This window comes from Colossoma macropomum, unplaced genomic scaffold (genome assembly GCF_904425465.1).
Source record: "Colossoma macropomum unplaced genomic scaffold, Colossoma_macropomum, whole genome shotgun sequence".
Classification (NCBI taxonomy): Eukaryota; Metazoa; Chordata; class Actinopteri; order Characiformes; family Serrasalmidae; genus Colossoma; species Colossoma macropomum.
Genome location: NW_023495254.1, coordinates 694,958 through 720,775, shown reverse-complemented (window position 1 = coordinate 720,775; position 25,818 = coordinate 694,958). Strand labels below are relative to the sequence as shown.

At 37.9% G+C, this 25,818-nt stretch overlaps 2 protein-coding genes across 3 annotated transcripts; both read left to right on the top strand.

Annotated features, from left to right (window-relative positions):
* The first annotated feature begins 11 nt into the window (after positions 1-11).
* Positions 12-13,106, top strand: zgc:163143 (uncharacterized protein LOC795946 homolog). The gene is made up of 12 exons (XM_036561535.1): positions 12-298; positions 1,163-1,367; positions 1,480-1,512; positions 2,790-3,016; positions 4,550-4,643; positions 4,807-4,842; positions 4,938-4,991; positions 6,121-6,354; positions 9,065-9,171; positions 10,503-10,668; positions 11,224-11,308; positions 12,794-13,106. Exons 1-12 carry the CDS (start codon positions 231-233, stop codon positions 12,814-12,816), a joined length of 1,332 nt encoding a protein of 443 aa, XP_036417428.1. The 5' UTR covers positions 12-230; the 3' UTR covers positions 12,817-13,106.
* A 2,269-nt stretch (positions 13,107-15,375) lies between these two features.
* On the top strand, positions 15,376-23,648 carry LOC118801286 (nicotinamide riboside kinase 1-like). Of its 2 annotated transcripts, XM_036561526.1 has the most exons (8): positions 15,376-15,720; positions 15,887-15,977; positions 17,332-17,380; positions 19,042-19,192; positions 20,462-20,533; positions 21,909-22,015; positions 22,779-22,886; positions 23,121-23,644. In XM_036561526.1, the coding sequence occupies exons 1-7, from the start codon at positions 15,692-15,694 to the stop codon at positions 22,859-22,861; spliced, it is 582 nt and encodes a 193-aa protein (XP_036417419.1). In that variant the 5' UTR covers positions 15,376-15,691; the 3' UTR covers positions 22,862-22,886; positions 23,121-23,644. The 2 variants fall into 2 exon arrangements, with proteins under 2 accessions (XP_036417419.1, XP_036417418.1); XM_036561525.1 differs by lacking the exons at positions 15,376-15,720; positions 15,887-15,977 and adding an exon at positions 16,712-16,887 and having other exon boundaries at positions 23,121-23,648.
* The last annotated feature ends 2,170 nt before the right edge of the window (positions 23,649-25,818 follow it).

Below are 25,818 nucleotides of genomic sequence, written 5' to 3'. Positions count from 1 at the left end.
ATTAACACGCGACTGTGTTGACTTCAGCAGGAGTTTACTACTCCCAGCATAAAAGATAGCGATTTTAGAAACGTCTCACGGTTGTGGAGATACTGAGGTTGTTTTCTGCAGACGTGTGTGCGGTGAAAAGTTCGGATTAAACGTTTAAATACGGTGCTGCTGCCCTGAATGTGGAGAATAAAGCTGCTAAAGCTGCTGCTGTAGCGCTTTACCCTGAGCGGAGAGGCAGGATGGTGTTTTACTGCTGCGCGTATAACTGTAAAAACAACACGAAGGACAAGAGCCTCGCTTTTCACAGGTATGGATCATAAAGCACCTTCATAAGACGAGTATAAAATAGTGTAGCTCTTAGGGAAGACATGTGAGGGCTGCTTCATACTTTAGCTGAGGTTATAGACTAACTTAGCTTCTTTATTCATCAGCTTCGAATTTCCCCGTTCTACCTTAAATGGTGCAGTAACTGCTGCACTGTTTCATCAGGGTATGTTTTGGTTTGTCCATCTGAATTTACATGACCAAATCGTAAGGCAAATTATTCAGTAACTGCATGAAATAAATTTTTATTTTATTCTCATTTTTTGCAAAAGCTCTCCTCAAATTAACAGAACATGTGTTTTATGATCATACACATATTGCTGTATGCTTACAATTTACTGCTGAAAGCCAAAACTCTTTAAAAAAATCTTTAAAAATCGTTTTTACAGAGCAGATCACTGAAGAGACGCCATCTGTTTATAGTTTATAGCCCAGATTTGTGGAAAAATGGGTCGACTTTCAGTAGACAAAAAAAAAATTCAGTTCAGCTTCTTTTATTATAAGTGTTTAAAATTACATTACCCATCTATTTGACTGGAAAGAAGACAGTTACAGCTCTCATGTGACACCCACTTTTTGAATGTAGCTTATGAAATATGAAAGTTATGAAGAACTTATGAAGAAGTTATGGAACCACCGGTGGTCTCAAAGAGTTGAAAAGGTGGAGCAGGAAAATTCGAAGAAGAAGCTGGCGAATAGTAAGCCAGCTTCAGCCTCGCTTGCTTAACCTACTTTGCCATGTAGAACATGTAGAAGTAACGTCCTAATACTGTATTATTATTCGTATTGTTGTTGGTATTATTATTATTATTATTATTATTATTATTATTATTGTTGTTATTTACAGCTTCCCTCTGAAAAACCCAGAGCTGCTTAAAAAGTGGCTGAGGAACATCAGATGGAAAGACTGGTCCCCAGAGCCACACAGTAGAATCTGCTCCAGTCACTTTGAGAGAAGGTGCTACAGTCTCATCAGTGGCCCCAGAAGAAGACTTCACACCTGGGCGGTTCCTACCATCTTCTCCTTTCCTGACCATCTCCAGAACAGAAAGGTCAGACACTGACTAGTGCAGCATTTAAAATGGGAAATGAAATGGGTGATATAAAATGCTCTGTAAGTAGTTAATCTGAATGATGCGTCTGCTTTTCATCTCTTTCTTTTAGAGGAAAATTGACCCCAGGAGTAGAAGAGCATTGGTGAGTCTTATTTTTTGCGATGTTAGTGATATAATTTTTGTCCATTTGCACTAAGCATGAGAAGTTTTTGATATCATTTGTTAAACGTCGCACTGCATTGTCTGTTCCAACTGATCAGATGCCAGAAAAACAAATGTAAATATTGTGACATAATGTTTGGTTAGAATGTGAAAAAAAATTATTGTGATATTACATTTTTGCTATATCTATACCTAAGTATTGCAAAATAACGATGATGTTGTCATGACTTATTATTTTTGGCTGCTAAAGAAACTCTCACCCATTAAAGGTTGTTACACTTTAATAGATGATGTCAGAAACGTTGTAAAGGAGGAGGAGACAGTTCACTGGTTGTTCCTTTTCACATGTAGAACTGTAAATGTTAAAAGTTAAGTCTCTGTTCATCCCTAGCTACCTGACTTTTGAGTCAGCATTTAGTAAGTGTATAAAATAAAATGTGAGACGTATAAAGAAGCACAGTGCCTTTTCACTCAGTGAAGTGTCTTACTATTCTATAATTGTTTACCTTACTAGCTTAACCTCGAAACATGAGTGCCTTCACATGTCACAAACACACCTGAGAAGTCTGAAGGACTGCAGCTAGGATAACCGTTACAGCTGAAGTTAGAAAATATATCTCTCTGTTCTGAATGTTACCTCGACACGCCAACGTTTCCACATCATTAACTGGGCAGAAAATAAATTGTCTTGTGTAGAAGACGACAACTGCCACTCATCATTGAACTGTTTGCTAATGTACTGATTTTCGCCCCTAGTTTCTGAAAGAATCCTATTTGCTTTTGAATGACGGAGTTTGTTTAAAGCTACATTGTGCACGTTTTGGAGATTTGGAGACCTCTCCTGTGGAAATGTGTAATTGCATGCACATTTTGTAATGTGGGCTGTATAACCTGTGCAGGCAAGTTACTTTATCTGTTTGTGTAATGATTTGTTGTAAATAAAAGCACACACACACACATATATATATATATATATATATATATAAAGAGGAAACTTGTGTAAATTAGATTTGTCATTAAACTATGGCTTTAATATTCAAATTAAAATGTTTAAAATTACACATTTATTCTATAAACATTTATTGTAACTCTATTGACATTACATTTTCACCCAAGCTGCCAATCACTATCAATTTTCTTTTACCACCCACCCCTAATTGACATGAATGTTTTGTTCAGTTACATGAATGTCGAAGTATAACTACCTCTCAATTTAATGGAGCTCAAATTTCTTGCTTCTCCTTGGTGCTAATGAAGAGAACCATCGATGAGTCTGTCCTGGATCTGCCATCAAAACGACCATCGCACTCCAGCACAGTCATCAGTCCAGAACCTCAACCCTCCACAAGTATTACTGTACGGCAGTCACAACCATCAGAGGAGTCCAGCCCACAGAACCCTCCAGAGCCTGGAACACTACAGGAGCCTATTCAGACGCCTCAAACTCCAAATTCCAGTCAAAGCCTGGTGGAACCAGATAAGAGGTCAGTAGGAGAGCAAATGGTCTGTGATTTAGGTTTAATTAAAGCCCCTGTCTACTAATTTTCATGATTTTCTTCTGACTATTATCTATAGATTTAGTGATGTTCTTACTATGAACTGGCAGAGAAAGAATGAGTTTTTTTTTTTTAATGACTTTTTTCTGCCGTTTTCTTCTGATTGCTTTGAGTTGGGCAGGACTAAATTTGGTGCAGGTGATGTCAGATGTGCCAGTGTACCAGAGTTAGCAATATGTATACATTGGCTACTCGCGTTCCTCTCTCTCCTAAAGTGACCGATCTCCCACTGCTCCTAATCCCAGACAAAACTCTCAGCAAGTATCTTATTTAAGCTTTTCTGAACTTGTTAATAGTGCTGAAGGTTTATTACACCATTGTTTGTTGCTTCCTGCTGGTGTTAACCACCTGTCGCAGGCTTCTACTCTAAGCAATTAACATCATTTATGAGAGTGTGATAGCTATCAGCCCCCAGAAGGAAATGATACATTAGCTTAGTGTTACTTTATCTACACTTGCCAAATCATAACAGGAGCTTGTGTGACCTCAGATTCAGAAGCAGAGTCCAGCAGTTAGTTAGCTAGGTAGAGGTTAGGGATATAACTTTAGTGCTAAGCATTCAAATATCAGACACAATATGTCTGTGATCTATCTGTCGTAAGAAGAAAACCTAAGTTTTGCAAAAAGTAATTCGCTGTTCTTGGATCAAAACCTCGCATTTCCCCAAATGATAACTGTACAGAAGAAGGAGAAAATGTAGTTTACTTTTAATTAAAGTCAGTGGAACCAGACTTTTTTCCAGGTCATTTTGGGCCATTTCTTTTGGTTCAGTCGTCGTGAGATTTACACAGAATGTAAAGGCAAACAGGCATTTTCAAATTATGTCAAACTGAAAAACGACAAAAATGGAGATACAAGGTTTTGTTCCAACAGCAGCGAATTAAATCTAAATTTTCAATAATGTGAAATCAGTTTGTTTGCAAATAAATGTATAAATGTTCTCATATGCTCATCCTGTGTACATTCAGTTGATTCAAAATTACACCCCAACTGAAGTTCTAATAATATTAATATCTTTTAAAATTATGATCCTGAATGAAATTATCATAAAATGTACATGTGAAATGGTATTCCAGAACTGATGATCAATTCTTGAGGCAGATAACCTGATAAGATTATTACAAACTGATTATCAGTAATTAAAGGTGCATTATTGTTTAATAGCTTGTTGTTCCTGAAATACTTGAAATATTATAAAGAGAATCTAGAAATAGGATTTTCTAATTGATATCAACATTCTTTAAATTATTATTGTGTTTGAAATAATGATTACTACCTTTACAAGTGAGGTGTGTAACTTATAACTAACTGTATTATTAGTTAAGGTGGGCAGTGTCAGACTTTAGGCTAAAGGGTCTTAATTAGACCATTAAGTTACCATTTACACTTTGTATGTATTGTCCCACACATCTCTTATTATATCACTGATTAGTCCTGTTGTGTTTCTTATTTTGTGACCAGGCCGTCTCCCTCATGGACAATTCTAGGAGATGAATCGCTGGAAAGAAGTATGACCATCCCCAGCTTCTTCCACAGTGGTTACTGTCTGCCCAGGGTAATGTAACCATGCGATACTGATTCTCTCTGATAGGTTTATATTAGTTAATCTTAACCCTTTGCCATAAAGTACATATTGTCTATTCCATTAACCTGTCGGTGGAAACAGTTATAATTCTCCAGCTCTGCTGTTTATTTTACTCCTGTTTCTTCTATTCCAGAGCTTTTGTTGGGATGGCGATGATGAATTAAATATTGTAAGTAAATGATATTACATTAAACACATGTCATGGGATGTTATCTTTTATTTAAAGTGGAATTATTTGAATTATCACAATTTTCTGTGATACAGATGCCACATGTAGTTCCTGGAATCGCAGGACAAACCAAACCCCGTATTATTGAGGTAAGTCTGTTATCTAAAATGCTCCGAAGCCGATATTATTTTTCCTAAATACGTACCTGAATATCACTGGATCCTCTGAATTACAAGGTTGTTAAAGCTTCTGAACAAGCTGCGATGCTGTGGGTCCTTCCCCTATACTATTTCACTCTGTTACTTTGTTAGTATTATTTATTATATCACATCACCACTACGGACAATAACACTGAGTCACTTTAAAATGTGTATATATATTTTTCTCAGACTATCCCTTGTTTAATATATCTGTACATAGCAGAGAGTTCTTTTACGTAGGTCCCTCCTGTCTCTATATTTTGTGTGTATTCTGTGTATATTTAACATATTTCAGTTTAGTATTTTCTTTTGTATTCTTACTTTGTTTTGTATGCACTGTTTTTAGTATGTATCTAGTCCTGCCCTGCTGTAAGGTGATTACCTGTGCTTCACCACAAGCATTTCAATGCATGAATGTCCTGTCATGTTGTGCAAATGACAAATAAACTTGAAACATGAACAGTTTAGCAGTTTATATTGCTACAGCTAAGCTAACACTGCTGTGCACTGAATTGACCTTGTAAGATTGGCAGGACACACCACACAAACCAGCAGGTCTAGTGTGTTTATTATCACTCTTACTTTAATGTGACATCAGTTTATCACACAGGACTGTAAGCTTGCTTTTAGCATGTGTGTAGCAATATTTGTATTTCATAATTCCAGTGATATTCATCACTGTACACAGGAAAATGTACACAGGACAAAACATATTGGCTTTGGAACACATTTGTTTAACACAAGTTGTGATTTTGAAAAAAGTTCATTTTCACCTTAGTTAAAAATGGCTTAGATCTGGATTTCCTTATATGGGCATTGGTCTGTTTGAAGAGTTTCATTACAAAATGCTGTGTATCCATTTGTAAAAATTTCAGCAAGTTTTTAAAATGAATGCCAGATGTGTAATGAAACCCTTTTATTTCTCTAATAAAGGTGGCATGAATCATAATATGGCATTGATATTTCTTGTTTATGTAAAGCTCAGTCCCAACAATGTGCATCTTGAAAAAAAGGACATTTTCAGAAGTGGTCTATAATGTTTTGCGATGAAACTGTTACGTTTGACACTTTTTTATAGGTTACTGAGAGATGGGAGTGGCTTGGTCTGGATATAAGAGGTCCGTTTCCCCTCACATCACACAAACACACGCACGTCATGACTCTGACGGATTACTACTCTAAATGGGTGGAAGCTTTCCCTCTGACACAGAATAAAATCCGTGACGCTGCAGTGTGTTTGGCGGAAGTGATTTTTCAGCTGGGATTCCCACTGGGAGTCCTGTCAAGGCTACCTAAACACCTCCTCTTAGAGGTAAGAGACCTGAGCTTTATCACATACTTCAGATTAGCAGTAGGCACTGGCGATTCTAAGATTTTTTTTTTTAGGTGGGGCTGTAATGGGGCCACAGTTCCTGTTCAGAGGCCAAGTAAATGCCTTCAAATTCTAAGAGCTACGGTGGCTGGGAAGACCCACCAATTTGCAAATAAAAAGCGAGCAGCGCGTTTTTGAGTTTGCAGTGTTTTAATTGTACTATGAATAGGGTCCTGTCGGCCACCGTAAAGAGCTCCATAATTACAAACAATATATATATAATGTATTTGTAAATATTATTCACATTGTACATATGTATTATTCAGTGTGTTTTACATTCAGCGACAGACATGGTCAAATTTAATCATGAGGCTAATAATATTATTAAATTTAAATTTAATGTAACTGCCGAATACAGACATGCAAACTTGTAAGCAGTGAAAAATGGGACAAGTTCAGAAACCAACCCCTTGTACAGGGTCCAGAAGCTTGGAACATTTAGCTTAGAAAAGATTAGTTATTTTAAATTAAAATGAAGCATTCATTCATATATCCTTTCATATAGGGAACAGAGGGGAACCACCATCCTAGAGAGTTCAGATCCAACAATCTTATTTTCAGATGCCTCTGAAGGCATCCATTAATTGGATCAGTTGTGTTATATTAGGGCTGGAGCAAAACTCTGCAGCCTGGTACAACTCGAGGACCAGGATTGGGTAACCTTGAAAGATTGTAGAAAGATTCAGTTCATTGAGTTCAACGACTATGGCAGTTCAAGTCACATCAAAAATTGTATTGCTTTCCAGGTATTTTGAAATGTTTGTTTAAAACAACCTATTGCTTACCATACCAATGTCAGTGTAGAGGCCATTCTAAAAACTCACTGTCATGTGTGTTCTATCTGCTGAAAGGCCTATACTAGCACCATAATGCTTAGTGCTTGGACCCCTGTGATCGCCACTTGCCATCACTAAGCCCTCATAGGGAGAACAGTCCACAGAAATCAACTTGTTCTACATCAATTTCAGACAAAAATGAAGTGGTACTTGACTGTCTTGGTTGCAAATGATAATTTACTCATACTAGCTTTTTTGCACCCGCGATTCTAAAGCTGCTGAAGAGGATTTCATATTTGTGAAAATGAAACTAACTGCTCAAGAACTTCTATTGCACAGAAGAGGTTTCATGTAGCACCATTAAAGCTCTGATTTCCAGTAACTAATATTATCCAGCAGCACTCCTGAAACCCTTTCAATCTGCACAATTCACATGAGCAGCATATTTACCATTCAAATCCAAGAATTTCATTAAAGGGCGATGAGTTTATCAGTGATGTGATTGGAGGTGGCGAGTGTCTGGAGGAGTGGCATTTAAGGGGTCAGTCAGATTTCTTCTGGCCATTGCCCCTGTGGCCCCGCCCCTAGATCCGCCCCTGGCAGTAGTTGTTCTCAGTCGTCTCTGAAATGTTTTTTACTTTAAGTCGAATGGGACACCATGATAGGTGAGGTTGGTAGGGAGTGTAAACATGATATTATTAGTTAATATTATTTTTCCCTGTCCATGTTTTAGCGGCAAACAAAAGACATTACATTTTCATGGACAATTACAGGAAAACTATCATTTTGTCTTGGGATGAACAGGTGCATGAACTTACAAGGACACAACAAGGTAACAAGGAAAATAAAGTTATTTCAGGTTAACTTTAAAGGAAAATTTTTCTGCTGACAGTCTCAGCCTAATCGTTATTTGAATCCTGCATTTAGAAGGAAAAACCAGTAAACTTTAGTAATGTTAACCAGGATTCACTATGTCTGCCACCCAGAGACAGCTGTTGTGTCTGTTATCCAAACAAGCAGTGAAGTTATAGTTTTTATGTGTAATTGATTCATAAAAATTTTGCCCGGACACAGTATTTTATGGCTGGTTCTGATTCCAATCACAGTTTCTATATAGCCAAGTTGGTTGATTTGACCATTTTTTGAGGTTTATTTATAATTGACCTTTTCTTTACCCAGAACTTACACTAGTGCACTTGTGGGCTAAGCTAACATATGACATGCACTAGCACATTCCCTGTACTTGCTGTTAGCCATTAGTAATTGCTTTCAGAAGAGAACCTCATATTTCCAAAATGGTACCTTTTCAGGAGAAGGAAAAAAATAACTTAAAATTGAATTGAAATTGAAAATTGAACTTAAAATTATGGTATTTTTTTCCAAGTAATTTAAACCATTTCTATTGGACTAATTATTGTAAAGTTCTCACACAATGTTAAGGGCAGCTTGTGTTCACAAATTATGGACAAAAACTGGGATTTTACAATCTCAGATGAAAAATCTGTTCCCTATTTAAATATCAATAACAACTTCAAACAAAGTGCTACATGGTAAGAGAGGTGACTGGCTATTTAGCTCACTGTGTCATACTTATTTATGCTATGACATTTTGGTTCAAGTGTAGCAGCAGCATTTAAATGCAGTTCGGGTGCTTTTTGTTCATCAGAGGACCTGCAGTGAAACAGTGCTGAATTGTGCTGTAATCTCCCCAAACATAGATTCATTACAGTCAGCACATTAATGAGATCTGTGTGCTGTGGGAAGAATTCCGCTTTTGATTGTAAATGCGCAGTAGCGGGCATGTACCACTCAGGTTTAACTGTCATATTCTGCTGTTCTCACCATTCCTTTTTTGCTTTCTTCTTGTTTTTCAGATTAATCGTGAGCTGAAAAAACAACTAAACGTGAATACGAGCTCGCTGGTCATCCACCATCGCCAGACCGGATACCTGGACCTGGTCACGGAGTCGCTCCTTAATGAGTAAGTGTAATACAGTCTGCTGAAAATGATGGCTCAGTTTTCATATTAGCACAATGTCACAAATGTGACAAAGTTAAACGCATATAAGCAACCTTTAGACATTTATCTGAAAATGCATTCCATGCTTGGATTCATCTGTCCACATTTATGTTATGAACCACATAAGCAAGTATATTTAAGATTACATAACAACTCAACACAGTTTGAGGCAAGTGATGATTTAGGCCGTCAGTTAGCACCATGTTAAATGGTGCCGACAGCTTCCATTACTTTTTGTCCATTACTTGCTACTTTAGCCTCGTAGCTCCAGTGCTAAAACTAAAAAAGCAATCTCCAGACACCAAATATGTCTTGGCTAAGCGACTATATTTGAGGTAAAGGGGAAAGTTGGACAGGAGCTGAGATGAGTGATGTCAAGCACCCGACACAAGCCAGTTCACTATCACACATTTCAGTCATTTCCGTGTTGTATTTGTTACACTTTTGTCTGCATGGTTGTCAGTGGAGCTTCTAGCCAATGAGGTCCAGCCTCCTTGCTTCCACAACATGGCGCTGTATGCCATCATGACATGCCGGTGACATCAATGCATAATCTAACTGGCTTGTATTTTACAGAGCCAGGATGCGACGTCAACACAGCACAGTGTTACAGGGAATAATACTTACTTTTCAAAATCTCAGTAAAATGAAACATTAAATTCTGAATTTTTTACATGAAATGCTCTCTTCTAGAGAAAGTTACTGACTCTTACTGTTCACAGTGGTGGTGATAGGAACCAAACATCTGAAGAGTTTAATGCCTGTTAAAGCTGCCTCACAGAAAGATATTACATGAAATCGTTATAAATACATTCCCTGATGCTTAAGACATTGTTTCTAACAGTTTTATGAAACTTTTGGCCTGAAAATGATTCTTTTTTAAATCCATTCATAGCAGAGAGGTACATGCAGAGGCATTGTAAAGCAAAATAGATAAGCCCCCAAAAAACACTTTTTTACAGCATCGGCATTACATATAAAACTCCGAAGGCATGTATAGGTTCACTGATTGGTCTTGGATAGTAAATAAAATGGCTGTAGTTAGAAGTTGTGACCCCCGGTTCCTATCACCACTACTGTAAGGAAATTTAGAGTTATCTCTACAAAAAAACATTTTACACTAAACCACACTGAATGACTCAATTATGCAGATTTATATCTGACTTTTGAAATATGAGTGGAATTCCCCTTTAAATCAAAGCAAGCCTAATGGGCTCTTTATATATTATCATATAGGATGAGCTTCTATTCAACTGGGGAATATTCTGTCTCCATCACTGTGTGTTTGATAGGCTAGTGGGTAAGCTGGTGGAGGAGTACCCTCGCTCTTGGGACATCCACCTGCCTGTTGCCTCTCTGCGTCTGTGCTGCACACAGCACCCCACCACCGGGAAAAAGCCTTTTACAGTGATGTACAGTAAAAGCCTCCCAGCCTTCATTGCACCCAGAGAACTGCCTGTGAGTACGAGAGACAAACCGCCTCTTACATCCTGCCATTGTCTCAACACGGAAACACTAAACACCTGTTGTATTTGTGATCCGGCACTAGATTTTAGTCACTGTAATCTCTCATTTTTATTATTTTAGTCACTATATTGCTTGCCTTGTTGTTCTTTACAGTCAAGAAAACAATTCATTGGAACATTTGCAACAGTGAAATGAGAATAGCTATGTAAAATAAATGGCATAGAGAGCTTTATTTTTACCCTTTATTTTAACATAAAGGGTAAATCCACTTCAAATGACCAAATTTCAGGAAACAGTTTGCTTAAGATAGTCAGGAAATAATGGCACTGTGCCCAGTAGATAGTGTGCACAGTTTTAGGCTTGTATCGTCTTTAATTTCTGAGATATAGAGGCTTTAATAAGTGGGTGTGGCCTTTAGTCCCTAATGAAAACCTTTTTTGCCTTAAATGAGTGCTTTGGAAAAAGATTCAAACCTTAATACTTTTTGTGATTTGTGTAAACTCTCTGCTTTATTGTGGATGTTTTTGTTTTCTCTAATGTTTACAGTGCAGCGCTCCTGATATTCGCCTGAGCTCCTTCATCATTCCACACATTGAAGCCAGTAAAAGGAGCAGCAACGAAGAAACCCCCAGTGAGTGGCTTACGGCATTTTATTAATAGTAATTACAGCCAAGTCAAAACAGCCAAGTTAATCAGTTTTCAGATCAAATATAAGATAGTCCACTTGTGTGTGTGTGTGTGTGTGTGTGTATATATATATATATATATATATATATATATATATAAGGATAAAGTCAACAGGGAAAAAAGAGAAAAAAAAACGGAGTTCAAAAAACTGATTAAAAGCTACAGAGAAAATGGGGCTCCTAACAACCACTTGGAAGACCTGGTAGACATCAAAACTGTCCCCATCAGATAAACAGCACTAAAAGCTTTCATCTCTGAGAGAGAGGAGAAAATCAAGCTGCTTTAGATCTGAAAACATCCACAGGTGTTTCTGTCCATCCTTCCACTGTGAGAAGACGACTCAGCGCTGTGGGTCTGAAAGGATTAGTAGCTGTCAAAAAGCCCTTACTTACATATAGATTCCTCGATTTTCAGCATCAGGAAAACAAACAGAAAACATTTTAATTTTTTCTGTATTTATTGTGTCCACTCTTTACCTTCATTACAGCTTCCATTTTTTCAGGAGACTTGCTTTCAGCTTTTTTAAAGAAATTTGTTAGGATATTTTTCCACACCTCCAATGTTCAGTCTTAGAATTTGGTTTAGCATTTTCTGCTTCTCACAACCCGAGTAACCTCAAACACATTCACTGATGTTGAGTGTCTGGACTTTGTTCTGAGAACACCAACAGCTTCTTTATTTGATTTAGAAAAGTTCTTCTTTTTTGTCTGTTTCCTTTTCTCAGTATTGGATAAAAGCTGAGTTGTGGGCTGCAGTTCCTCATTAGATTGAAGGGATTTTTACCAGCATTATGTGAAACCTGTCCAACCTCACAACAATAGATACAAAAGAACACACCTGTGGGTGGAGCAGGGAGAGGGAGATTGTTATTAAAAACATATCTCACCTTTTACATTAAGTCTAATCAGCTTATTCTGGCATTTTTTTAAACAACTGTTTCCATTCAACTTTTATGAGCAACTTGGACTGCATATTGAGCTCCACCTACCTTACAGCTCCATTATCTACTGTGTCTGTGGCTGCACAAATTATCTACCCCCCCCCCGTATCCCATTCATCATTGGTCAGTTTCTGAGTACAGGGTTGCTGCTGTCCAGGTGCTGTTTGGCTCTACATAAATATTAAAGGAATACATCAGAATTTTTCACTAATCTATATCTATCGTATCTGTATTGTATCTCTAGTTACCACAGAGAGGAATTTCAACACATTTCCATGAACTTCCCTGAGAAGCTTCTGACTCCGAACAGATTTATAATAGAAGCGAATGGGCAGATGATTTCAGTAACTGACCACTGACTTCTATTATAAGTACACAGTCCATTATCAAAGACCTGCCCTAACCAAACGCAGCTTACTGTGATTTTAGACCTGTTTTTGGTTGTACAAAATGTGAATTCATATTCTTTTGTCACGTTTGACATTTCAGGTGCTCTGCCAGATCAGAGATGAATACGGACCATGCTGAAGGACATGCTGTCACCGTCAAATCCAGAAAAAGTGTGGGTGTGAAAGGGCTGCCTCAGTTTCTGTTCTGTTTAAGTTTACGGTTGGAGACAAAAACAATTGAACAGGCAGATCTTACTGAGACGCGATCACACGTCGGGGCACATTTGCACTGTGGAACCATCTAAAATTTGTTGGAAACTCGGAAAAAAGCGTTTCTAAGTTAGAAATGCTGAACGCTTCTTCAGAGTGTTTTGATTCCTGTTAAAGAAGCTTAATGTGCTGTTCTCAGATCGTTAAACTCAATAAAGGTTTCATTCTGCTTCTGAAAGCCGTTTTGTGATTTAAATGCGGTGTTTATTCATTACACTATGCCCAAAAGCAAAAAGTTCCAAAAAATGGGACAGGATGTTAAAGGGGAATTCTGCTCTTTCAGGTTTCTGCACAGTTCAGTCTTTGAGATGTAAATGAAATCATTCAGAGTGGTTTGATGTGAAATGCTTCATTGTAGAGAAACTTGCAGGAACCAGGGGTCACAATGTCTACAACACAAATATAGCCATTTTATTTACTCTCCAAACCACCAGTGAACCTGTATGTGTCTTCTGAGATTGTATATCGTTGTTGTCGGACCAAAACTTCGTATCTACAAAATGGTAACTTTACAGGAGAAGGAAAAAACATACTTAACTTTTAATGTAAGTCAATGGAACCAGACGTCTTTCCAAGTCATTTTGGGCCGTTTCTTTTGGTCCATTCATCTTGAAATTTACACACAATATAAAGGACACTAGGTATTTTCAAATTACGTCTAAAACTGAAAAATGGAGATGCAAGGTTTTGGCCCGACGGCAGCGATATGCAATGCTGATGATAGTAAAAATAGTGGTTAATCTGAAAAAATACATTTTCTTTGGGAGCTGTTTTGCTTTATGATGCGCTGAATGTAAATCTCTGCTATGAATATGAATGAGGGTAAGACTCAACTCTCCAGTTTATAGGCAACTAAGAAGAATTTCACTGGTACTTCAAACTTTATAATTAAATGGTTGTGATGTAAACGAAGTCATTTTAGTTGCTTTGGTGTGAAATGCTTCGTTCTAGACAAACTTACCAATTCAGAATTTTTCACAGTGGTGGTGATGGGAACCGGACGTCTGAAGATTTTAAATGCCTCCTACAGAAAGTTAATACACTAAATGGTTATGAATACACTGCCTAATGCCTGAGACATTGTTTTATGATAGCTGTGTTCAGGTTTTGGCCTAAAACAATTTATTTTAAATGTATTCATGGTGGAGGGGTACATGTAGAGTGTTGTGAGGCAATATAGTCCCTAAACTTTTTTTTTTTAGATTTATAACTAAAAACTCATATAGGTTCATTTTGAATAATAAATAAAATGGCTATATTTGTGTTGTAGACATCGTGACCGCTGGTTCCCATAACCACCACTGTAAAGAAATCCAAGTTGGTAAGTTTTTCTGAGATGAACCATTTCACATCCATTTCACATTAAACCACTCTGAATTACTTTGTTTGCATCTCAACTGTTAAATTATACAGAAATGTAAAGAAATCAGTGAAATTCCTCTTTAAATACTTTGGATGCCTGATTCCCATCACCGCTGCTGTGAACAGTTCTAATTCTGTAAGTTACTCTTAAATGCTGCATCTTACACTGAATACCTTTGAATGACTTTGTTTACATCTTAGGACTGAATTATCCAGCTATTCTGAAAAGTGGAGTTCCCCTTTAAATCCTAATGAAAACAGAAATCAGTAATTATAAGTGCTGTTTGGCCTGAATTCAGTTGAAAACAGTACAAAAAACAGGATACTTGATGTTTACGCATTTTATTTATTTGTTTGTTTGTCTGTTCTAAACACCGATCAGGCATTACATTATGACCACCTCCTTGTTTCTGCGCTCATCATGTATTTTATCAGCTCCACTTACCATATAGGAGTACTTTGACGTTCTACAATTACAGACTGTAGTCCATCTGTTTCTCTGCATACTTTGTTAGCCCCCCTTTACCCTGTTCTTCAGTGGTCAGGACCCCCACAAGACCCTCACAGAGCAGGTACTATTTGGGTGGTGGATCATTCTCAGCACTGCAGTAACACTGACGTGGTGGTGGTGTGTTGGTGTGTGTTGTGCTGGTACGAGTGGATCAGACACAGCAGTGCTGCTGGAGTTTTTAAACACTGTGTCCACTCACTGTCCTGACCTTGTCAGTCCACCTTGTAGATGTAAAGTCAGAGACGATAGCTCATCTGCTGCTACACAGTTTGTGTTGGTCATCCTCTAGTCCTTCATCAGTGGTCACAGGACGCTGTCTGCTGGATATTTTTGATTCTCAGTCCAGCAGCGACTCTGAGGTGTTTAAAACTCCAGCAGCACTGCTGTGTCTGATCCACTCAGACCAGCACAACACACCACCACCACGTCAGTGTTACTGCAGTGCTGAGAATGATCCACCGCTCAAATAGTACCTGCTCTTTGAGGGTCCATGGGGGTCCTGACCACTGAAGAACAGCTTGAAACAAAGTGGGCAGAGAAACAGATGGACCACAGTCAAGTGTCTTCAGCTGAAGTCTTCGCTTTTACCGTTACTGAACGGCAGATGGCGCCACACCGCATGTAAACAACTCATGGAGAGATCACCGAGTAAGAGACTTTGGATTTTTAACCCTGTCCAGAAGAGAACTGCCCTGAACTCCTGGCCCGTGCAGCTCCGCTGAGCTCTCTCTGTCCTGCCGCGGACAGATGAGTCCAGCATGAGCTTTCCAAAGGTAACAAACAGCACGAGCTTGCAGCGCGCGCTCACCGCAGAAGCACGAGTCTGCCTAAAAGGGTCTGAGTGGACATCGCGTCATGAACAGACTCATCATTGGGATTGGGGGGTAGGTGGCTCCCCGCTGAAGTTCGCTTTGTGTTCACCAGCTACTTCTTCTAATTTTCCGTTCCACCTTAAATGGCACATTCTGGCGCATGTAACTGCTGCACCATTTAAGGTGGAACGGGGAAAAAATCCACTTTCCTCATTTTTAGTGTTGTTTTCTCTTTCAGTATGACAAATGGGGGTAAAAGCACGCTGAGCAGAAGCCTTCAGGGTCTTGTCCCCAACAGCTGCATCATTTCCCAAGATTCTTTCTTCAAAGTAATCACTTTCTTTATTCTTTCTGAATTACCTTATGAAAAAAGATGTATGGTAACAGTCGTTACAGGAATTTCTATAAGATTCCTGCTGGAATCGTATAGTAAATTTAGGCAGATAGTCTACTAGATACCACAGGATCCCTGCTAGAAAACTAGCATGTTAGTTTGTGGAATGTCTGCCCCAGCCAACTGTAAGTGTAAGTGTTATTTAAGCAATAGAACACAGAGGGAGGGTGTTATCGCGAAATAACATCACGGCTGTGATTTGGTCACCGTAGATCATCACAGCCGTGATGTTATAGCGATAACACATTCATCGAGTGTTCTATTGCTTTTTATACAACAGTTAAATAAATAAAGTAAGAAATTAATAAACTGGGCCGTGAACGCGGCGTTTAATATGTTTTAATGTTCGCAGTTCCTTCCGACAGATTATAGTTCCTTAACAATCAGCTTGTTGCTACGTCAGAGTAACGAGCTCCGCCCACTCGCTGCACAGCCGGCAGTTCGTTCTCCAGCTCCACACAGACCGACTGACAGTTTGGGAATTTAGTGTCGTCTCATCTTCAGAGTCGGACCAAATCGGTCGGTCAAATGTGATCTTAAAAGTGTCCATTTTCTGTATGTGACCAAAGTAAGAAGTAAAAACGTTCAAATGGTTTGAGCGTCTCCTACAGCTGTCAAAGTCGTTGCTTAGCAACGGCGTCTCAGCGGAGTGATACAGTGTTTGTCTAGGTGCAACAACAGCTCAACATACACAGTGGTGGACCATGCGACCTGGCGCAGCAGGGTCACCGAGTGCTCAAGAGCTTACAAATCGATCAGCCTCTCTTGCGTCACTCACTACAAAGTTCCAGACTGCCTCGGGAATCAACGTCAGCTCAAGACCTGTGCGCCAGAAGCTTAATGAAGTGGGTTTCGATGGCCGATCGACAGATACAGGATACCACAGGATCTCTGCTAGAAAAAAAACAGCATGGCTGGTCACCAGCAAAACAAGATATGTTGTGTTTTGCATGCTGAAGTGACCAGGCTGGGTGACCAGCTACACAACCAGCTTAGACCAGCATGGAATACATTTTTTTTTCAGCAGGGATATTATAAATTACTATATGACAGCACTAAAGTAATATTATACAGAGAAAACATAGATTATTACGGAAATAATGATTTCTTATAGTTTCTTATTGTATTACTGTCTCATTTAAAAGGGTTTGTTGTATATTTTAGGCATTGCTGATATTTATTATAGCACAACTATAGCTTTCATTCTAGTTCTCTTGTGTTCATTGTTATGAAATCTGAAAACTTGTTGAACATTTTGACTAACACTGCGCTTCTGGTGGTTCTTTTAGGATGACTCAGTGGTGCCTGTTGACAGCCACGGTTTCAAGCAGTATGACAGTAAGAACTTCTGTTATATTCTGAAACACAGCATGTGGCCAAAAATATGTGGACACCCCTCCTAGTTTTTGAGTTCAGGTGTTTCAGCCACACCAGTGGTAACGGACATAAAGTCAAGCACATCTCCATGCAGTCTCCATAGACAAACACTGACAGTAGAATCGGTCATGAAAAAACCTGGCGCTGCCATAGGGTGCCACCTTTGCAACAAGTTAGTTCGTGAAATTTTTGCTCTGCTAGATCTGCCCCAGTCAACTGTAAGTGCTATTATTATAATATGGAAGCATCTAAGTGCAGCAACAGCTCAGCCATGAAGCAGAGTAGACCACACAAACTCGCAGAGGGGCCGTTGAATGCCTCTGGAAGCGACATTACCACAATAACTGTGCGTCAGGAGCTTTGTGAAATGGGTTTCCATAGCCGAGCGTCAGCACACAAGCTTATGGTCGCTATGTGCAATGCCAAGCATCAGCTGGAGTGGTGTAAATTACGTCACCACTGGATTCTGGACTCTTCACACTTCAGTGTCTGACAGGATTGATGAATGAATTGAAACGTTGATTGTGAGCCAGGCCTTCTCGTCCAACATCAGCGTCTGACTTCATTCTTTTGACTAAATGGCCACAGATTCCCACAGACAAACTTCAAAATCGCATGAAAAGCCTTCTGAGAAGACTGGAGGCTGATATAAGTGCAAAGAAGGGCCAACTCCATATTAATACCCATGGTTTTGGAATGGGATGTCCACCAAGCTCATATAGGTGTGATGGTCAGGTGTCCACTTACTTTTGGCCATATAGTGTATTTCAACACGTTTGCTTAGCTGTAGCTTCAGGAAGTGAGAAAAAATCTTGTTTTGGTCCAATAATGCATAAACCTTGCTATACCTAACAATTAGAGTATAGTATAAACTTTAATGTATGCTAGTATATTATATACTACAGGGAGATTCACTCGAAAGAGGCCCCGAATATTCTGTTGTAACTCCCGTTAGGATGAAGCAATCTAAACCAAAAAAGTACACTACATACCTTGACATATGTATAATCACTTGCATTACATGCGATGCTGGAAGTGATCTCCGCTTTCTGCCAGACACATGAAGGGGTACGGGGGTATGCACCTGGAAGCTGCAAACAGAGGTTAAATGTCATGACGGCTGTCCGACACCTACCTCATCGCTCCAACACAGGGGCATCCCGGCTTGTTCGAAGCTCCATATACTGATGAGCACATTGCACAGTGTTTCGTTCAGATTGCTTCGTCCTAGAGAGAGTTATTGCAGAATATTCGGGGCCTCTTTCAAATGAATCTCCCTGTATTAGTATATATACTTAATATATATTAGTAGTTATTAATTAGCATGTCTCATTTTTATTTCTATATTAGTATAAATACTTTATATACACTAATAGTTGTTAATTAGTATGACTCGACTTTGACACATAATTCTAATTGATGACTTCAGATTCATTCAGTGTTAGCAAAGTTAGCTTTTTTTACTAAACTTTCTGTAGTCGGTGCAAAAATGCAAATCATAGAATTTCTTCATTCTGTTTCTATGATTAAGCCAACTATATTGGCTTTTTATTAACTTTATTTAGTCCAGGCATAACCTGATTCGTCTTAATAAACTGATACTGGGTAAATGCTTTCCTCAGCGTTGGATGCCATACACATGGACAGGATGATGAGCAAAGTCAAGTCCTGGGTGCAGGACCCTCAGAGCTTCATGCTGTCTCAGGGTCTCTCAGTTCAGGAGTCCAGTGTATTCTCTCTCATAGTGGAGGGCTTTCTCATCTTTAATTATGGGTAAATAACACTTTCTCACTTTCCGTTCCTCTGTCACAATCAAAAACAGGATGTGAAATTTATAGAACAAGGGCTTTTTTTAGTTGAGCCTGAAACCTGTTTTTAGCTTATGGAAACACCTTAATGTGTAAAAGGCCACTAATAACCTCGTTTCTAGCTGTTTGTGACATGTTGTTGTTTAAAGAGCCAGTATCCCCCATTTTTCATGAAATGTGATTTTATTCACCTGAAACGTCATTTTTACATGATCAATTTCTCTGATCCTCTCTTTATCCCTTAGAATTAAACAGGCTGTTTTCTGTTACTGTGCCTCTAAGACTCATATATGTAGATGAGCTCTGTTCTAACTAGCTGCCCTGCATTGTGCCTCATTCAACACTCCTTATAATGTCAGTGTGAATGGGCGGGGCTAAACTGCTGTTGGCTGAATAGGTGAATAGATATAATATATGTAATATAGTCATATGCAAAGTCAGGGCGCCCCTGTTTAAATGAGTATTGTGTTGATTGAGTGTATATAAGTCACACATCCTCTACAGAGAACACACTTCTGCACATTTTAATGCACAGTTACTGTTTATTTGCTGAATTTAACATATTAGGAAAAAAATGAAACATAAAATGTGCAAAAGTTATGAAATATTTTGTTTTATGCTTAATTTTTTCTAATATGTTTAATGTAACAAATAAGTTAGCAGAAAATGTCACACTTAAGTGTGTTCCCTGTAGAGGTGTGTTAACATATTTTCTCTTACAACTTTTACATATGACTGTATGAAAATGTGTTGTTTTTTGTTGTGACATCACAAAAATAATGATAATAAAACTGGCTGTTTAATTTTAATTTCCAGCTTAAGTTCCATATATAAAGTTTATGGACTGTAGAATGAACAGTACATTTTGAAACGTGCAGGGTTTACATACTACATCAAGCTCTTTTATTCCAAAAAAGTGAGAAAATTCCTTTTTTATGGTATGGGGATATGGGCCCTTTAAAGATGTCAAGCACTTTGGTTCAGTTCAGTTGTGCTGTATAAATAAAAATTGAGTCACTTAAAAAAATCTTAAAAAAAAGTCTGAGCTTGAGGAACTTTGCTTTGCAAGGTTAACTAGATGGGTCTTTATCTAAAACAAACTGTTTACCCTCATTTAGGAAAGTAAAGCCTGCAGCGGTACGTCACTTTACACTGCCAGAAGTCAAAGCCATGATGTTCCTGATGAACTGCACTGACGTTCTGCTATATGTGTTTGAATGTGTTTCATTACCAGACCCCTCAATGAGCTGTTTGACAAGAGATACTTCTTACAGATACCCTACGAGACGTGTAAGCTGAGGAGAAGGTAAGAGAGGATCTTTATTCCAATATTGCCTTTGTACTGAAATCGAATAACTTCAGAAGCCCCCCATTATTTCCTCTCCTAATCAAATGATGTAACTTATATAATTAACACATTTCCTGAATAGCTACTACCTAGTTAATTCTGAAATTTTATTGTGATCACTGCATTCCTGAGATTTGTTGCCCCAAAAACTTTTTGGAGTCGGCTGATCTAAATTTTGGTCATTGAATAACAGTGACCTATGCATTAATGTGGTTGTACAAGAACATTTGTTTAAAATGTAGATGATGATGGGGTTGTGGAGAGAGTAGTACATTCATTTTTGCCCAGAAAAAAAAAAAATTTACAAGTGAAAATATAAAGTTTGACTTTTGGGGGTAAGAAGTCCCCCCAGACACAGGGTAAAAGGTCCCCTTTAATACAGACCCAGAAATATTGTTTAGTTTAGATTTATACACAACGCAGCTGACCTAAAAAAAAAAAAAAGAAACTAAAAGAATTTTGTTTTTGTTTTTTAATTTGCCATTTTATTTATGCTTTTGAATGAATATACCAAACATGAAAACTACAAGGTAAGAAGGAAAATCAATAAGGCAAAACATTTTCAATAGGCCAACGCTTAGCTGACTAAAAATAGAAACAGTCTATATAAAATAGACTTAGTTAAATTATTACAGTACATTAATGTACATTAAGTTTACAGTATACTCTAAACCTTATGTATAGTAAGGTTTATGCATTATTGGACCAAAACAACATTTTCATTCATTTCCTGAAGGTACAGTTGAGCAAACTTGTTAAAATACACTATATGGCCAAAAGTAAGTGGACACCTGCCCATCACACGTGTTTGAGCTTGGTGGACATCCCATTCCAAAACCGTGGGAATTAATTTGAAGTTGACCCTTCTTTGCACTTATATCAGCCTCCAGTCTTCTCAGAAGGCTTTTCATGAGATTTTGATGTGTATCTGTGGGAATCTGTGTCCATTCAGTGAAAAGAATGAAGTCTGACACTGATGTTGGATGAGAAGGTCTCGCTCATGATCAAAATCAACATACTAATGACAATAACAGATAATTGATCAAATCCTCAGAAGACACACCTTCACCAAGTTTTGACTGAGTTCTCTTTGAATTCTCTTTGCACACACTTTCTTCCACACATCGTGTGCAATTACACAGTTCCACCAGAGAGGTCGCCAAATCCCCAAATCTTACGTAGTGCAGCTTTAACGATATTCCTGGAAAATACAAAGGCTAGAAATGATTTGATATACAAATTCCACTTTATGTGCAACTTAGATGACCTATTGATGCATGATTCAACAGGAGGCCTTCTGTATTATCTGTATTGTTGTTTTTTTAATCAACAGCTCGAGGGTCTACGTGCCTCCAGATCCCGTGGGCTATTTCGACGGACATGTCTGGCCCATGTACCTGAAAAACCGAAAAGAAATGGAGAACATGGTGCAGGACCTGGGTTAGTATTTAACCATCTTTGATTCTGTGAATAAGAGCTTCACTAAAATGAGTGGATGATGAGGTGACTGTACAGCTCTTATCCAAAACAGTCTAGACTTCAGGAATAATGAATGTCTTAATTTTCCTGATTTTATACAGAAAGTTAACCACACCTCCCTTTAAAGTGGAAGCTTTAGTTTTGCTATATATCTTGTTGAAAAAATGTATTTGCATACACGGCTACACTGTAGCACACACCTCAGACGCTTACGTCTTTTAACTGTTTGATGTAGTTTATATACATTGTTCACTTCCCAGTCCATATATGCAAAAAAAAAAACACTGAGGCAGTTCCATGAAATTCTCACATGTAAAGTGCAGCTGAAAAAATTTGGTAAAAAAAAAAAAGACAAAAATTGTGATGGATGGTGTTGCTTACAGCAGTTTAGCCCCGCCCATTCACACTGAAGTTATAAGTAGTGTTTCAGCCTGGACTTCTCTATGAGTTAAGCACAGTACAGGACAGCCACTCAGAACAGAGCTCATTTACATATATCAGTCTTAAAGGCACAGTAACAAAACAGCCTGTTTAATTCTACAGAATAAAGAGAGGTTGGAAAAGATCAGGTAAAATTGAATTACTACTATTTTTGGTACATAAATCCAAACAAATCATAAATGAACCTCAGGAGAAAAATAAAATACAATAAATATTTATGATTTGGGCCATTTAAACCACTCTGAGGACCTTTTATTTTTTTTTGTTTTTGTTTTTGATTTAGTGTTTCTAGATGGAAATCAGAAGAGAGAAGATTTGCTGGCCACGGTTTATAAAGACATCCAGCAGATGTTTACAGCTGGGTAGAACTGTATAGAAATGATAGTTTCAGGTGAGTCTGTCACCTATAAGGTTGACGATGGTTGACTGCCTTCAGTTTCTGTCTCTTGAATTTTGTACACAGCAGTAATGAGAGAGAGAGAGATATTTTAATTGAGTTTTGTTATCCAGCCCTTCATACTGACATTTAGCTATAAAAATAACATTCTGTAACATTAATTCAAAAGCTGGTCAATTTTATGTTTATTCAACACTAATAATTTGTTGTTTTCTGCATCCCAAACAGGGTCCACCAAACATGACGTCCACCCCATCACACAAAATACAGAGTAGACCGTTTTTTATTAATTAGATGTTTTACAATATTCACAGACAATGTAATTTACTGTTTACTCTTAAATTTACATTAGAAGGTATAACACTGTAACAGGGAGCTTGGCAGCCAGCTTTGCATGAAATATCTTCAGTATGGTGGGTTTTGGCTTCTCAATGTTGTTTGACATTATTATTTGAAATCTGTTTTTGGTTGGATCAGCGACTCTTATTCATCAAAGTTGCGTATGATAGTAAAATGACGACCAACAGTTTTGTATCTGTATCTGTACAATCAAACTCATGTCTGTTAGGAGTGCTTGTAAATTTGAGCGTAAACATTTAGCGGCCGGAAAAAAATGCTTGAATTGTGGTTATATAACCAAAATTATTACCAATATCTATAATACTAAGAATAAAAATAAAAATAGAAAATAATAATACTAATAATTTGTGCAGTACAAATGCAGATGTACTTACTTTACATGCACATTAGTGTAAACAGATGCTGCAACTATTCCATGTTCTATTTAAAGACATTACACTGTGCTTTTGTTTTATACTACTGACTCCGCCCCCTAAATAAACAATACAAGACAAGCTCATACTGTGCAATAATACAGCGTTTAAATACGTTGTTTTGGGAAAATAATCACACTACACAATCACGTCATTCTGCTGTCTTAAAAATAATGTTTTCTTTATTTCATATTTTGTTCTTTTCAGTGGTCATAGTTTTAACTCAAAGTTTGGTCAGTGATGGGGGAGCAGTTCACTCACTCCACGACTTCAGACTCCGCCTGCGAGCATAGCCACTAGCTGAATGCTGTCGTTTTATTGGCTTCCTACAGAAACATATGCATGATTTAGGGTGTGCTTCATGTAAATGACATGTAAATGAGGTGCTGGTCTGCTGGTGCTTAATTTCACGCACTGAAGCTGATTCATCATTTGAGCTCAAATCTCCGCTCGTTTCCACATAGTTGTGAAAGTTTCATGAAACATATGCGGAGAAGTTCGTACATCATTAAATGCAGACAAATCTTCACTCTTTTTTGTGTGACTTTGAGGAATGAGGGCTACTGTGAACTATGAAGCACAAAAAAATAAAATAATCAAGCCCTGATCTCATGGAATGGCTCCTGTTTATTCATTGATGTATAAAATATGAACATTGAAAATTCACACATAAGAAGAGATTAGAGGGCATAATCACATAATGGATCTCAGAAACTGATTAGCTGGACTGAAGCACTGCTGTTGGCTTTACTGTCAGTCAGTCAGCTTTTATTCATTCAAATACCTTTTTCATTCCAAGCACCATTTGATATGTTTAATTTTTACAGTATTGCCATAGATTAGCTAGCTGCTAACTGGCCAGCGTTATATTGTCGAGTTTTAGTGTGACATTGCATTTTGCATAAGGAAAGAGAAAGTCAAAAGAAATGTTTAAAAAAAACAATTAAATAAAATCCCAACAACCACCTATAAGACCTGATAGACCACCAACACTGTCCCCAGCAGATAAACAGCACTTAAAGCTCTCACTGAGAGAGAGGAGAAAATCAAGCTGCTTCAGATCTGAAAACATCCACAGGTGTTTCTGTCCATCCTTCCACTGTGAGAAGACGACTCAGTGCTATGGGTCTGAAAGGATTAGTAGCTGTTAAGAAGAACCTCACTGAGAAAAGGAGACGGACACATCAACATCCAGACCTCAACATCACTGAATGTGTTTGAGGTTATTTGGATTGTGAGAAGCAGAAAATGCAACCAACTTCTAAGACTGAACTTTGGAGGTGTGAAAAATATCCCTGCAGATTTCTTTGAAAAAACTAAAACTGAGTCTCCTGGAAAGAATGGAAGCTGTGATAAAGACAAAGAGTGGACCCACTATATACTGAAAAAGTTGGTATATGTAGTTGTGAAGCCTCTGTATAATGTTGTTTTCTGCTTTTTAGTGACACTGAAAAATAAATAACTTGTACTTAATGGTTGTTTTGACTGGAAATTAAATAAATTAATTACTGGTTTTTGACTTTTTACACAGTCCTGTACAGAAATAATGAAATTATGTAAGATCTATTATTAAAACAAAACTATGTACTAACTTATCAACTTAAATTCAACTCAGTTAAAGGATATTGTTATTATACCAGTGCTGTGTCAGGAAAGGAGGAGTTGAAAGTAATGTAAGATGCAGTAGCCCTAATCAGGATCAAGGCATTGAAACTGTTCGTAACTCATTCACACAGTGTAAGGCGGTCACTATCAGTTCTACTGCAGATTATTTTGATGATTAATCGAGAAGTTTTTAAGTAAGAAGACTACAAAGATTGACTTTACAGAGCAATTTTGTATGTCAAACATCTAATGCTGGCTGTATGATGAGAAACACAAGAACGGTCAGTAGAGACAATCTGATCTCAAGCTATGCTGTGACCATCTAATCACAACTACATTTACTGATCATATCCATCACAATACTGTTTTTAGATTATTCTGATTTTATTTGTTTATTTTTAATTTACTTCATGGTTAATTTGCCTGCAGTGGGGGAACAGAACACAGTGTTATTCATCCAAAGCAGCCTCTTATCTCCAAAATGGTAACTTTATAGGAGAAGGAAAAAACCTTCTTTACTTTGAATGTGAGTCAATGGAACCAGACAT

Bases quoted from the DNA above. Each gene is read 5' to 3' on its own strand.
- zgc:163143 (XM_036561535.1), top strand. From the start codon at position 231: ATGGTGTTTTACTGCTGCGCGTATAACTGTAAAAACAACACGAAGGAC. The intron at 299-1,162 runs GTATGGATCATA...TGTTATTTACAG, and splicing joins AAGAGCCTCGCTTTTCACAG to CTTCCCTCTGAAAAACCCAG. The intron at 9,172-10,502 runs GTAAGTGTAATA...TGTGTTTGATAG, and splicing joins ACGGAGTCGCTCCTTAATGA to GCTAGTGGGTAAGCTGGTGG.
- LOC118801286 (XM_036561525.1), top strand. From the start codon at position 16,747: ATGCGACCTGGCGCAGCAGGGTCACCGAGTGCTCAAGAGCTTACAAAT. The intron at 16,888-17,331 runs GTGGGTTTCGAT...TGGTTCTTTTAG, and splicing joins TGCGCCAGAAGCTTAATGAA to GATGACTCAGTGGTGCCTGT. The intron at 17,381-19,041 runs GTAAGAACTTCT...TGCTTTCCTCAG, and splicing joins CGGTTTCAAGCAGTATGACA to CGTTGGATGCCATACACATG.